Genomic DNA, 14884 nt, shown 5'->3' with positions numbered 1-14884 from the left:
AAAAAAAAAAAAAAATCGCATCCCGTTGGTCCCACGGCACACCCTCCCCAGAGTCCCAGCGGAACAGCTGGTCTGGGAGACGCTTTTACAGCATTTCAGGTTAAAACTCCCATCTCTCTTTCTTCCTTCCTAGGCTTCTGGCGCCAGCTAAGTGCCAGAGAACTTGGGCGCAGGGCTCCCTTCCTCCCTTCCGGTTCCCAACGATGGGCAGCTCCAGCTTTGGTCCCAAGGAATCACTACTGCAGAGGCTGGGGCTTCGGCCCCCCGTGTTTATCATACACACCCCCTTGCCCCGCCAGGGAAGCGGAGGCTACCGCGTAGTGGTCGCTGGCTCCGCTGGCGTGGGTAAGAGCGCCCTGGTGCAGAGATGGGCACACGACACCTTTCGTAATCCGTACCTGCCAACCATTGAAAATAATTATTGCAAGTTGTTGGGCTGTGACCATGGCGTGACTGCCCTGCACATAGCTGACAGCGCAGGTGGCCACCACTGCCCTCCTCTGCAGCGTCTTGCAGTTACCGAAGGCAACGCCTTCATCCTGGTCTACTCAGTCACCAAGAAGGAAACCCTGGAAGAGCTGAAGCCCTTCTATGACTTGATCTGTAAGATCAAAGGTGATGACTTGCATAAGTTCCCCATCCTGCTGGTGGGCAATAAGAGTGATGAAAACTGCCGGGAGGTGGCCCTGAGTGATGGCGCCACCTGTGCGTTGGAGTGGAATTGCGCTTTCATGGAGATCTCAGCCAAGATGGATGTGAATGTGCAGGAGCTGTTCCACACGCTGCTGACCCACAAGAAGCTCAGTGCTTGCCTCCAGGGTCCCCGGAAGAAATCTCAGGTGCCTAAGACGACCGAGAAGCTGCTTGACAAATGTAGCTTCATGTGAGCCTTGGGCCTAAGGAGCTAGATCTGCCAACCCTATAGTGTATAGAAAATGTGGGATGATCTGTGTTACCTGCACGTGTGTGTATTTGTGTGTGTATGCACGCAGTGGTGTAGACAGTAACAACTAGATGAAAATAAATGTACCTTGTGAGTTAGTAACTTACTTTTCTCAGGCAAGAGAATTCAAATTGTTAAAACATTGGCATTTGAGAACAAAAAAGTACCACGATGCATTTAAAATAAGATCTTTAATAGTAAATTTGGTAAGGGGAAATGTTTTGAAAAGAATAAAACACCAAAATGAATTGGAAAATGCCACAGCCCTTTGGGTAACCCTATTATCTATTATTTTTAAACATTTCAACTCCTGTAAGTGTTTAATCATGTCTTTTTCATTGTGTATTTATTAGTTAAGAAATGTGTTTTCACAACAAACACTTTGACAAATTGCTGTGAGACAGATACACTAAAGAAAAAAACAAACAAAAGTATTCTACAGATGACCACTGGGGGTGGGAGCAGAGAAAATTGTGTAAGTAGAAGTCTCTCACCAAAGATGTGTTGTTGTTTCCTGTGTTATTTGAAAATGTTTGAGTATTCCACATAGCAGTTTTAATAGTGTAACAGTTTCTTGACTTATTAAAGCTTTTCCTGCATGCAATCGGCTGTTAAGAATTTTTCTTACCAAACAATAACAACAAAATTGACCGTTACATTAAAATTTAAGCCACATCTGTTAAATGTTTCTAATAAAAACTCCACACCTGGACATTCTTGCTCTCTTGAAATTAGCTAGTGGAGGAAGGGGCTGTCCGAGGGGGGCCCTGCACTGCAGAACTGTTGTATATCCATAACCTTTCCTGGACTGACATCCAAAAGAACTGCAGGCACCTTTGAAGATGATACTCACTGTGTTGCTGTCTCAAAAGGAAGTAGGTAAAAAGTAAAGCTCAGCGTTTTATTGTCTCAAAAGTCTTTTCTCAAGAAATATTGGATATAGGGAATGGGGAGGAGGATGGAAGGTAAAGGGGGGGGGAGAAATGGGTAGGATTTGAAGTTTGAGAAACTCCTCCATGAGGGAGTTTTTTAAAAAGATTAATTTTATCTGAACATAATTTTTTTGAGTGAAGAAATATTATAACGGAGTCCAAGTTGTACCAGTCGCTGCAGGACAACCAATAAGTAGAGAGAAAAGGTGTTGGGGCAAGGAAAGTGACTTTCATTCAGAGAGCTAGCAAACCAGGAAAATGGCAGACTGATGTCTTACATATTTTAAGTTAGTATGAACTTTAGACTCCTTTTCATCTTACCAGAAGGGGGTTTGTAAGAGGTAACTGAGGACTGCAAACATCTGGGTGGCAGCAAGGGTCTGAGGAAGTTCTAAAACTTCTTTGCTCTTAGTTAACTTTGGATGAATAGGTCAGGTCATGATGTTCCTATAAATCTTTACCATAGTATTGTTACTTGTGCATGTACTCTCTCTTTTTTTTTAATCTCCCCAGAAGGTAGTTTTGGGAAAGGGACAATTATTTTTCTTTTAGAGTTGAACTACAACCTAAATTCTTCCTATAATTAGCTGGCCTACAGTACAGAACTAAGCAGAAGCTTTTAACCTAAAAGGGGACATTATCACAGGGATAAGAAGCAAAATGGAGCTAGTTATGTTAAGCCTCCCTTCCACTGTTAAAGGTTCACTTCACAATCTTGTGGAATTGGGGCAATAGGGCTCTCATCTTCTCATAGGCCTCTTCCCATTTGAGACAGGTAGACCAAATCGTGGAAGATGAGCCTGAAAAGTCAGAGTTTAGAATCCATTCTTTAGAGGTAAGGGGGAATTACTACAGGATTTAGGTAGACTTGATCATATTTGCATTTTTAAAAAGATCACTCTGGAGCTTCAGTGGGAATGGAGAAAGACGGGTAGACAAATTAGAAAATAATTAGAATCATCCAAGAAAGAGATTTTAAGTACATGCTCTAGCCATTGCCAGAGGGAATGGAGACAAGGGGATGGAGTACAGAACTATGTAGTAGGAAGAATGGCCGGAGCTTAGTGATGTGTTAGAGTTCGGAAGAGAAGGAGAAACTGAGGTGACTGCCACGTTGCTGAGTGGGATTCCTGTGGGGGGGTATGGGGTCATTAATTGCAGAAACACAGAAAGAAGAGCTGACTTGGGCGAACATCTATTTGCACATGCACTTGACAGTAAGTTCCATAGTTGCAAGGTGTTTATGGGACAGCCAAGTGGAGGTTTCCAATGGGAACTGGACTAGGATTACGGACAGGAAACAATGATCTGTGAGTTTTCAGCACGTGGCCGATGGTAAAGCTGTGGGGAGCAAGAAGAGGAGGCAAGGAAAAAGGGTTTAGAACAGAATCATGGAGAATAGAAGAACTTAGCTACTAACAAAGAGGAAACTCACAGTGTACAGTAGTAAATGTTGAGAGAGCAATGAGTTTCAAGAAAAAGCATGTAATCCATCATAGCAAAAAAGTAATAATATAATAAAATGAAGATTAGAAAATGTTACTCATATTTAGCAGACATTTCTGGTTCCAGCCAAGAAGCTAGAGTAGCTCCATTCCTCCCAGGTACTCCTTCTTACAACTAAAATAACCCTGGACATAACACAACTAAAATAAGCAAAGGAAAATAATTAAAGGTGAAAAATCATGGACTGTCTAGGAACCTCAGGATGTGAGGAATGAAGTGATAGTGAATTCCCTGAGTTTCCTGTTATCTCCCATACATCCTGGACAGGACACTGCAGAAGTCTCCAGTCTAGAGCCACCAGCAGGCACAGACCCAAAAAAATGGCAGGGACGGGGGGGGGGGGGGGGGTACGGGGGGAGGGGTAAGAAAAGCACATTCCCCCTAGTCAAAGGACCAGGAAAATAGTTCAACATGAGAAAAAATTTTTGGCAATACCTGCCCTACTCCAGATAAACACCAATGTCAAAACCTCCTCTTCTCATCTTCTTCCCCCTAGAGGAAGTTTGTCTTCTACCCCGCCCCATCCCACTCTGCCCTGCAGAAGCAGGTGGTAGTGATTTAATTTCCACTCCTTGTACTATTACCAGCAGGACACAGCAGGAAACTTCAGGGGCTGTCAACCTAAATAATAAACAGAGAGAGGCTCTCTAAAAGAAAATGATGTTAGCGGGGCATGGTGGGTCATGCCGGTGATCCCAGCATTTTGGGAGGCTGAGGTGGGAAGATCATTTGAGCCCAGGAGTTCAAGACCAGCCTGGGCAATATAGCAAGACACCATCTCTACAAAAAATAAGAAAAAGTAGCCAGGCATGGTGGCATGTATCTGTAGTCCCAGCTACGTGGGAGGCTAAAGCAGGAGGATAGCTTGAATCCAGGAGTTCAAGGTTGCAGTGACCTGTGATCCTGCCACTGCACTCCAGCCTTGGTGATAAAGTGAGACCCTGTCTCTAAGAAAAAAAAAAAAAGAAAATGATTATTTGGGAATAAATTATTACAATGGGAATATGCATGCCATCATAAACTAATACATATTCAGGGAGGTAAAGGAAGACAAAGGTTTTTTAAGGAAAAAATAAAAGGAGTACCTAATTGTTTTGAAATAATTATCCTTGGTTATAAAGATCAATAACAAGGGTGATACAAGTCTGAGGTTGTATAGCCAGTTGCTGGGCAGATGTCTTTGCAGAAGTATCTTTTATGTAAGGCTGCAGTGACCTTTGTGCAATGTTTGGCTTGTGTAGTCTTTTTCATTATCAGACTTACAAGGGTGAGAACGCTCTCTTCATGGCCTTCCCTGACTCCATTTGTCAGGGTTTTAACATTAGGGACTCCATTTTTATTCTGACAACTTTCACACTTTCCCCTTTTGATCAAGATCTTTCTCCAAAAACATCACTGATCAATCTTCCTATGGTTAGATTTTGATGTCCCTTGATGCTGAGATGGACCTGTCCTGGTTGCTGGTCACATCCCATGTTGGAGGGAGTAATTGGTGACTAGGAGTCAGTGTTAAAACCCTGTTAGTGACATTTGAGCAACAAAGGAGGTTTAAAAGAAGTGGCTCTCAGGCTAAGTCTACATGGAGTCTATCACTAAGTTCAATTTTGTCTGTTCTGTAGTCCTTTGCTGTCATCTCAAAGTACTGGGACAGTGTTATTTTGTTAGGAGTTATACTTTTGCAAAAAATGTAACAACTGATAGATACTAAATTACAAAGCAAAATTAATAGTAATAAGACAATTGCAATTCACACAATGGTTTTGAGCCATGAACCTAGGCTTAAAGACAACTAATTAAATAAATTAAATGATAACACAGAATTAGGTAAGACCTGTTGTAACCATGGGTGATTGTTTCTTGTTTTGTGTATATGGGTCTCAACTTTCCCTGAGGAACTTACCCAGGTATGCCATGTAGTATTAGCAATAGCACAGATATTTTCTTTTTTAACCAATGGATACTAAAGGATTTTTTAGGTTACGTTTGTTAAATTACCTTCAGAAGCTATTGATTGTGAAATTTCAATTACACCATTATCCTGGTGAAAAAGGTAGCATTACGGCAGGTAAAAGTTGCATTATGATATAGAGTCTTGTTCTGACATCTCGAGAAGAGTTGTCTGTGGCATGAAAACATTAACTGCTCCGATTTGTAGTTTGAATATCTGTGGTCATAACATCAGGCAGTTTGATAAACTTTTTATGTGGTCCATACATCAAGCACAAAGCTTGTTCCTTAAAATTCATCTAGTTTTAGCTTATAGGGCTTTAGAAATAGAACTGTTTTTGTTGTGAGTTGGAGAGTTGTAGCCAAATATTGGAGGGAATTAGAATTTAGGATCTAGTACAGTCTAACGGTAGATAATAAGAACTTGAAAACAATGCACAGAGCTACAATTTAATAGCAGGTGTGTTACAGTTTCTTCCTTTAGAAACATAATTTTTTATTACATATTGATCATATAGGAATCTCAAATTCAAAAACCTCTTGATGCTAGGAAGCCAAACCTAGGCAGATTTAGATTTTACTGACAGTTTTAAAGTTCTTGGGCCTTCCAGGAAATGATAATTTTTATTCACTCATTGTGAAGCTGGAAATTTTTGAAGTCAGATATTTTATATACATTCTTAAATATGACATTCCAAAGTCTTGGTGATATGACCATTATTTCCAGTTGTATTCTGCTTATGAAGAGACAGCAGATTCTTACTGAATTTATGTAAATAAAAATAAGAATGCTCACAAAGTTTCCAAATTTTGGAGGAATCAAGTAGGGAGAAAAAGCAAATGCTTCTATCTTTGATCACAAAATATACTTTACCAAATTGTTTTAAACTATCAATAGCTTGTGAGAAAAAATTTTTCTTAAATCTGGAAAACAAAACATTTAAGTTAAGAACCAACAATGTTTTAAATAAAAAAATGTTTTAAATAAAAGTCATAAAAACATTGATCACTTAATTTCATATAATTAATTTTTTGTTTTGCTTAATCTTGATTAGCAGTTGTATGAACTTATCAGTTTCTTTATTAGAGTTCTGGAAGTTTTTGTCTGGTCCATTGATCTTAAAGTCATCAGAAATCTGTGTTCAAGAGTATTTGTTAGAGTCTTTTCCATGAAAAGCAATTATTTTTTGAAAGAATTCAAAGTAAGAACTTAAGATGACAAATACTTAGAAAAGCCATGGTTAAAATCTGATGAAAATTCCCAATTGACAAGGAAATTTTGTTATTTTTATTACATACAGCATTTTAAGATAACCAGAATCATGACTGACCATGTCACATGAGGACATCTGATTTTTATAAATTTCATGTAATCTTTAGAATATTCACATTAATTACATATCTATACAAGTATAACTTTAGAAAAGACTTAACATAATCAAAATTATTACTGATAGCATTATTAGATTTTTATGAATTTATATGACTTTTGGAACATTTATATCAATAACATACCCATAAATGTAACTGAAAGAAGATCTTGTATTACTTATCATTTGACAATGCCTCTGATACAATTTACCAAATAAGTCTAATAATTTCTTATCTCTACAAGATGAGAGATACATTCTTTGATGCTTTCCAGGGACCCAACTGGAAAATCTCAAAGTTAATTTTAGGCCAAAAAGCATTAATTTAGGATTTTGATCCTGGGGGAAACCTGCCAAAGATCTCAAAATGTTCCAAACACTTGATCAAAACATAGTCACAAGTCATTGTTAAATAATAGTTGTTCATTTAACCAGAATGATAATCAAAGGACTTCAAAGTAATACACACAAAATTACATGTATATAAAAACCTTAACCCTCTTAAATCTCAGTTTTCCTAAGTAATACAAAACTTAATAAAGACAATGCAAGAATTACCTTGATAAAACGTAAAATCTTTGCTTTGTTTTTTTAGGTCACTTACCAAAAAGGTAAAGAAAAGAATCCTTCAGTGTGATTGCTTCTACTTATGGGAAGTCCATTTAGATAACCTGGAAGTCAAACCTGATGAAAAAGGTATTGAATTTAAACAGACACAGGAAGAGGGTGTCCAGGGTTATTAGTATACACTATATTATAGAAGAATTTAAACAAGAAAACTAGTATCTTGAGCAGAGGTTCCATGGCTCTTTGTAACAGCATGGGAATGTCTCTGGTTATGTGGAACATTTCAGATATATCAAGAACAGCCAAGAGTGCAGAATCAAGTTATACTAGAGGAAAACTGCCTTTCTATGCCTTCAAGATAAACATTTCAGCATCAGCCCATAACAGCAGAGTTAGAACTGGAAAAAAAAAAAGTTACAGGAGTTGATGAAACGGTAGAAGAACAGAGTTATTGTCCTAACCAAGCCAAAAGATATTCCTTTTTAAAGGAAGAAAGAACATATGGCAATGATGGATGACCTTCAAATCACATACAGCAAGGTATAGCAAAAGTTGAACTTTTGAGATATGTCTGAGAAGTTTCAAAAAGAAATAGATTTCAGAATTAAAAATCAAAATCTCTTGCAATCTCACTAAGAACAAATCGATACTTTAAGGAAATTTACTCTAATATAGAGAATCTTATTTTTTAGTTTTGTATTAGTGTATTTTTATCTTCTCATGTGTTGAAATAGGATTTATTTAAAATATTTGTTTGCTTAAAAAACCAAAAAATTAAAAGTTTGGTTTTCAGCACATATCCAGGCCAGTATAATGGCCTTCATAAATATTAAAATTATAAACATCAATGAATACTCTTAAATCTTCCTTTAACATAATAGAAGGTCTAGTCTAGTATTCGCTAAGGCAAACTTGTGTCAGTTCTCATTATTTTGTATTAGCATATTTTTAATATCGAAGCTCAATTTTTATTGGTGCTGTCTTGAGAAAAAAAGCTCAATCTTTAGAAAGACTCATAAATGAATAATTTTTAAATTATAGTCAACTTAATCACACACAAATTCCTTTTATAAAGTTCCTTTTCATGAACCTTATTATGACGTCCATAGACCATTTACAACATGCTTGGATTTTCTGCTTTGTCCTATACTTCCTCTTCTTAAATAACCATCTTACTTTAGAACAAAAATTTACCACACAAGATTCATTCTCATACAAAATTAATCTTTTTAAAAAAACCTTCATTACCAAAAATACATTTTCATATACATAACTTTCTTCACATCTCTCTCTCCTATTTACTGGTTCCTTTTGTTCTTATTTCTTTTTTAAGTTTGTATTTGGATACAATTTTAGTAAAGTAATCCCAGCGAGGAACCAAGCAGTCTAATTAAAACACACAAGCAAACAAACTATAAATGTATTCTGCATCTAGCATACGGCATTTCACAGATGAGAAACAGATGAATCTCGGAAGAGTTAAGTATCTCAAGGTTACTGCTGAGATCGCTGGAGCTGAGATTCTCACCCAGATCTGCCTGCCATCACCAAAATGAGCCCAGAGTCAGAAAACGTGGGTTTAATCCCATTTTTTCTTTCTTGTGTGACTCTCTGAGTTGTGCAAGTGAAACAAAATGACACCTATGAAATCATTGTTCACAATGTCGGATGCATAGAAAGTCCTCAACCCATTAGCTGAAATGGATGTTTCCTTCCCTTTTTACCGGCCCTAGATATTCATTCCATGACTAATGCAAACATCGTTCTACCCAACACCCACTGCCTCTGGACTCTGAATTTTGTTTACCTGATATTTGTAAGAGACGCACATCTTAAAAATTCCATTTCTAAAAGCTCTACTCAGGTGTGGGAGGTGGCTAGCCTGCAATGTTAATGCATGTCCTCCTGTTTACTTCTTTTGCTCTGATAAGCTAATGTGGCCTCTTTGTGAAGGTAGTCATTAACCCAGAGTGGGAGAGAAAAAGAGGGATTTGGAGGAAAATGACTGGTAATTGCAGCTCTCTATTAATATGTTTTTCTCTGCAACCTGGAGCTGAACATTGTAAAATGTATTTGTTCCCAGTGCAATTTAAATGTGAATTAAGCAGCATTGTAAGGCTGGGCTGCTTTGAGGATAAGTCAGTTCTTTACCTGTTTGGAATTGTTGCTTGAAAATGCCCCCTGCCTTGATGGTAGGGGCACTCCTTAAGGTACTAACTTTCATATCAGCTCTGCCACTCTGTTTTGTTTTGTTTTGTTTTTTTGTTTGTTTGTTTTTTGTTTTTTTTTTGAGACAGTGTCTCACTCCGTTGCCCAGGCTAGAGTGCCATGGCATCTGCCTAGCTCACAGCAACCTCAAACTCCTGGGCTCAAGCAATTCTCCTGCCTCAGCCTCCCGAGTAGCTAGGACTACAGGCCTGCGCCACCAGGCCCGGCTAATTTTTTCTATATATTTGTATATATTTCTATATATATATATTTCTATATATGTTGTCCGGTTAATTTCTTTCTATTTTTTTTTTAGTAGAGACAGGGTCTTGCTGTTGCTCAGGGTGGTCTCGAACTCCTGACCTCGAGCGATCCTCCCACCTCGGCCTCCCTGAGTGCTAGGATTACAGGCCTGAGCCACCATGCCCGGCCAGCTCTGCCACTCTTAACTACATGGTGGCTTCTGGAAACTTCTGTGGATTGCGGTTTTTTCATCATTAAAATGATAGAATCGCAAACTCAAGGTCCACAGCAGGCAAGTAGAGAATCTAAATGAAGATGTCTGGCGAGATTACCCAATCTATAGCAAGTAGCCTCTAGAAATGTGCGTCTAGTGTTATAACATTTTTCTGATTTTTATGGGGAACCTACTAATTTTTCAATACAGTAATGCCCCCTTATCCATGGGGGATACATTACAGGCCCCCTAGTGGATGCCTGACACTGCAGATTGCACCTAAGCCTATGTAGGTTGAGTATCCCTTATCCAAAATGCTTGGGACCACAAGTGTTTCAGGTTTCAGTGTTTTCTTTGGATTTTGGAATATTTACATATGCACAATGAGAAATCTTGGGGATGGACCCAAGTCTAAACACAAAGTATATTTGTTTCATATACCTTATACACCTTATACACATAGCCTGGAGGTAATTTTATACAATTATTTTTAATAATTGTGTGCATGAAACACAGTTTTGACTGCAATATCCATCACATGATGTCAGGTGTGGAAATTTTCACATCAGCACTCAAAAAGTTTCAGATTTTGGAGCATTTCAGATTTTGAATTTCAGATTGTCAGATTAGGGATCCTCAACTTGTATATACTTTTACAGTTTGAGATGCAACAGTAAAACTAGTACGAATCTTTTTTCTCTTCTTCACAATTTGACAGATAGAAGATTCATTTTTACTGTAAATTTTAGCAACCTCAGCATATGATTTTTTTTTTCATTAAGTATTTTCACCTTTTCACTTAAAGAAAGCACTTTACAGCTTCTCTTTGGCATATCTGAAGGGTCAGCATCACTACTCTTGTGCTTTGCGGCCATCAATAAGTAAAATAACGGTGACTTGGACACTGTGATACTGACACAGTAGATCTGATAACCGAGAAGGTGACCAAGCGACTAAGGGTGGGCAGTGAGGAAAGTGTGGCGACACTAGACAAAGGGATGATGTATGTCTCGGGAGGGACGAACAGGCCAATGTGAGATTTCATTACTACTCAGGACAACCCGAAATTTCACACTTGTGAATTGTGTATTTCTGGAATTTTCCACTTAGTATTTTCAGACTACGGTTGACTGAAACTGTGGAAAGCAAAACCTTGGATAAGGGGAGACTCCTGTATTGGCAACTATTTAAAAATTGTTTATAAAAAAATTCTATTTGGGCCCAACTATATCAGGCCTGCCAGCCACCAGCTAGAGGCCTCAGGCTAGAGAATATGGAAGATTCCTTACTATTCGGTGATTTTGTGAGAGCTTCCTTTCCAGGTGGTAGAACAGGAAGTACTGTGCTAACTCCCTCGCGGTGTTCATGATGGCCCTGTGGCATGGAGGCTGGAGCTGGTTCTCAGTGGAGCCCCATCTCTAGTCTGTGGTGGGAGAGCAATTTATCCCCTCTAAACCCCACTTTCTCTCAGTGGCAAATGGCGATACAACTGCCTTCCTTACCCTGCTAGGCTATCAGACAGGAGATTATTAGCATAATTGTTTGAGGATGGAAGATGAGCATGATTCAGAGTGCAGAAACTGCTGGTGTCTGTGACAGGAGGAATCCAGGCTGGATTCACTTCAGTTAAGGGTGGTGACAGAGCCTGTTGGTCAAGAGCATGGACTTGGGGGCCAGAACACCTGAATCTGACATCAGGTTCTCCTGCCTGTGAACCAGGTGAACTCAGCCAAGGGCCTCTGTTTCCTCATCTGTAAAATGCGGAATCATAACAATTCTTCCCTCCAAGCGTTGTTACGCGTCTCCCTCCGTCACTCCCAATCGTTCCCAGCTCCTAGCATTTGTTGTGTGGAACCCCCTCCCCTTGAATTCAGGGGAGGTGGCTGTGACTTGCTTCTAACCAACAGAATATGACAGAGGTAATGGGATGCCACTCTTGTGATTATGTCACACTGTGAGGCGAGCAGCCGAGTTGGAGATGCCTGGATGGCAGGGAACTGGGAGTGGCCCCTAGGGGCCGAGGGCAGCCTCCAGCCAGCAAAAGGCTGGGCCCCACAGTGACACAGCTGCAGGGAAGTGAATTCTCCCAACGACTTGGATGACCTTAGAAGTGGATTCTTCCCTAGATGAGTCTCCAAATGAGAATGCAGCTGGCCTGACACCTTGATTATAGCCTTGTGGGACCCTGAGCAGAGGACCAGTTATACTGTGCCCAGACTCCTGACCCACAGAAACTGAAATTACTGTGAGATTTAAGCTACTATGTTGGTGATAATTTGTTATGTAGCAGTAGAAAACTAACACATTCTCTTTCAGTGTCATTATGCATATTATATGAGTTAATATTTGTAAAATGCTTTCATTTCAATGATATAAGTGTTAACATAATCATATTCTGGATAATCAGTTTACTATCAAATACTGGTTGAGTTGCAAGAGCTTTTGCTTCTACTTATGACTGTCTGTACTAGAGACATGTGTGGCCCCTTTCACTGTCCCAAATTCAGTAGACAACACATTATATAAAAGATCTCATTTTCACCCTTACTGGGTAATACAGCATTCACCACCCCCACTCCCACCAAGAATTTCTGAGGATTTCTTGTGTTATAACTATGCACAAACTGGTCAATCAACTAATCACAGCCCCACCTGGCATCTGCCATGTTCTTCCAGAGCTGCTCAATCCCCTAATAACGAGGTCCAAAGCCAAGTCCATATGATGCCATTCCAAAGGCTGTCAAATGTTGGGGGTCTCAGGTCATGGGTTACACGCAAAAGTGGGGAGATCTGCCTTGTCTCAAACTCTGTGCACTTTGTCATCTGGTCCCCAAAGTGGCATGGCTGATTCCAGTGTCTTGCCATGCCTCCTTTGCAAACAGAGACTTCACCTCTAGTTCTAAGCCATAGCTCAATAAAGACCCAACCTCCTGCCTCTTTCCTCCCAGCCCATTCACCCACATCTCTTCTTTGCCTATTTCAGCTTAACCCTTACTGCCTCTGTTAGACCTGCTCTGATTGTCCAGACTGGGTTATATCCCCATGGTAAGTTTCCATCACATCATGTGCTTCCCCCTTAAAGCATTATTTGCTTAATAGTTTAGCAACCAGATAGAGAATAAGATTGATGAGCATGAGGGCATGTGTGACTCTTGCTCACTAGTGTGTCCCTGATGTCTAGCACAATGCCTGGAACTTAGTAGGAGTGAGCTAAGTACATGTTAACAAAGGAAGCCACATTTTATGGAGGAAATTGAGACTCAGAAAGGTTAAATATAATATCTTCCCAAGACAAAGTGATCAGAATGGGCAGAATCAGGATTCAAGTCTAGATTTGCCCAACCCCAAAAGCCCTAATCTCTCCACCACTATAAACCAAGAGCATAGCCCCACGTTCTGCTTTCTGAGTTCACAACCCTCCCCAAGGAAAAGCTCGAGTCAAACAATTCTGAAGGTAGGATTTCACTCATTAAGTCAGAATAATCAACTTATTTTTCTGTGCACATCAAAAATAAGAGCTAAATATATGATTGAAAATGCAGTGACCCATTATTGCACAGAAACTTGTCACTTTGTGGTTGACTTCATCAAGTCTGAAGCAGAAAAGCTTCCTGGGGTATCAGATACCAGTAACAGACCAGATAATTTTCTGGCAGAATCAGAAAGAAAAGTCCCAAGTACCCTTCTTACGTCCCCAGAATGCATGTAGCAGAAGAAGATGGTGTCACCACAGGACTTGGAACTGATGCATGAGGACAGGCCAGGAGCTTGAGGTGGCCATGGCATGTGCCACATGTAGAAGAAAGAAGAAGATTCTAGATCCTGGAGTACATGTGAGACATCCAATGGGGTCCCTAATACAGAAGGAGGTATCTGAAAAAATGTGAAGTTATTAATAATAACCAACATGTACCAGGCTCTCCATCCATCCATCCATTCATCTATTCATCCATCCGTCAAATATTTACTGGGGGCCTACCAGGTACTGGAGACTTTTCTAGGTGCTGAGGACACAGAGATGAATGCAACAGACTGAGGGTCCTTGCCTTCAGGGAACACACAGTCCGGTGGGGTGGGGCATAGGGGAAGGAGAAATAATAAAAAAAATATAAGTATCAAATACTATAACATCAAGCAATGGTAAGTGTTATGAAGAAAAATAACACAGGATGAAGGAACCAAGAGGGGCTGAGGATGCTTTCTAGATAACGTGACCAGGACTCTTTGCTAAGCATGGGACAAAAACGTGATTGCACGTGATTCTTGTAACACTTCTACAGTGGAGGAAACTGAGAAGTAGTAAACTAACTTACTTGTCCAAGAATCAGACTTGAACCCAAGCCCACATTCTTGGCACTTAATGCTCTCCAACCCCAGGGATTTGGGCTGATCAGAGCTGAGCCAGATAAGCCCTGGCTTGTTGCTGTTATTTTGCTCCAGCATCAACATTTATTAAGTTTGCACGATGTATTAGACTCTGCACCAAGCTCTGGAAATAGACTCTGTCCCTGCTGTAAAAGAGCATATGGTCTGGTGGAACGTGGACCATGAGCAGGTACTCAGAGTACAGCAGAATCAACCCTGGATGCGCGATATGGGCCGGGCAGGTACTGGGCTGGGAGACTCTCAGCCACACCCGGCAACCCCAGCCCTCCCGCCCTGCGTTCCCCTGGATCCTCCGTCCTCTCACTCACCCACCTCGGTGCCATACCCAGTCCTCAGAGAGCACCGTGTCACTCTCTGCCTCCTTAAGGGAGAGAGTGCCTTATTTTCTTCAAAGAGTTATTGCTAACTACAAGTATATTGTATATTTTGCTTCCTTGTTTATGAAATCCTTCCTAGACCTAAACATCAACCATCAAAAGCAGAGTCTTTTTCAGTTTTACTCAGTATTATCTTCCCAGCACCTCGAAACAGCGTCTGACACAATGTAACCCCTTAGTCAGTGTGTGTT

The 14884-nt window shown here is 40.1% G+C and overlaps 1 protein-coding gene across 1 annotated transcript; it reads left to right on the top strand.

Moving 5' to 3' along the window:
• Positions 1–203: 203 nt before the first annotated feature.
• On the top strand, positions 204–887 carry DIRAS3 (DIRAS family GTPase 3). The gene has a single exon (XM_069478909.1). The coding sequence runs from the start codon at positions 204–206 to the stop codon at positions 885–887; it is 684 nt and encodes a 227-aa protein (XP_069335010.1).
• Positions 888–14884: the final 13997 nt, after the last annotated feature.

The sequence above is a fragment of the Eulemur rufifrons genome, chromosome 8 (genome assembly GCF_041146395.1).
Source record: "Eulemur rufifrons isolate Redbay chromosome 8, OSU_ERuf_1, whole genome shotgun sequence".
Lineage (NCBI taxonomy): Eukaryota > Metazoa > Chordata > Mammalia > Primates > Lemuridae > Eulemur > Eulemur rufifrons.
The sequence above is the reverse complement of the archived record's forward strand: the minus strand, read 5'-3'. Positions and strand labels throughout refer to the sequence as shown.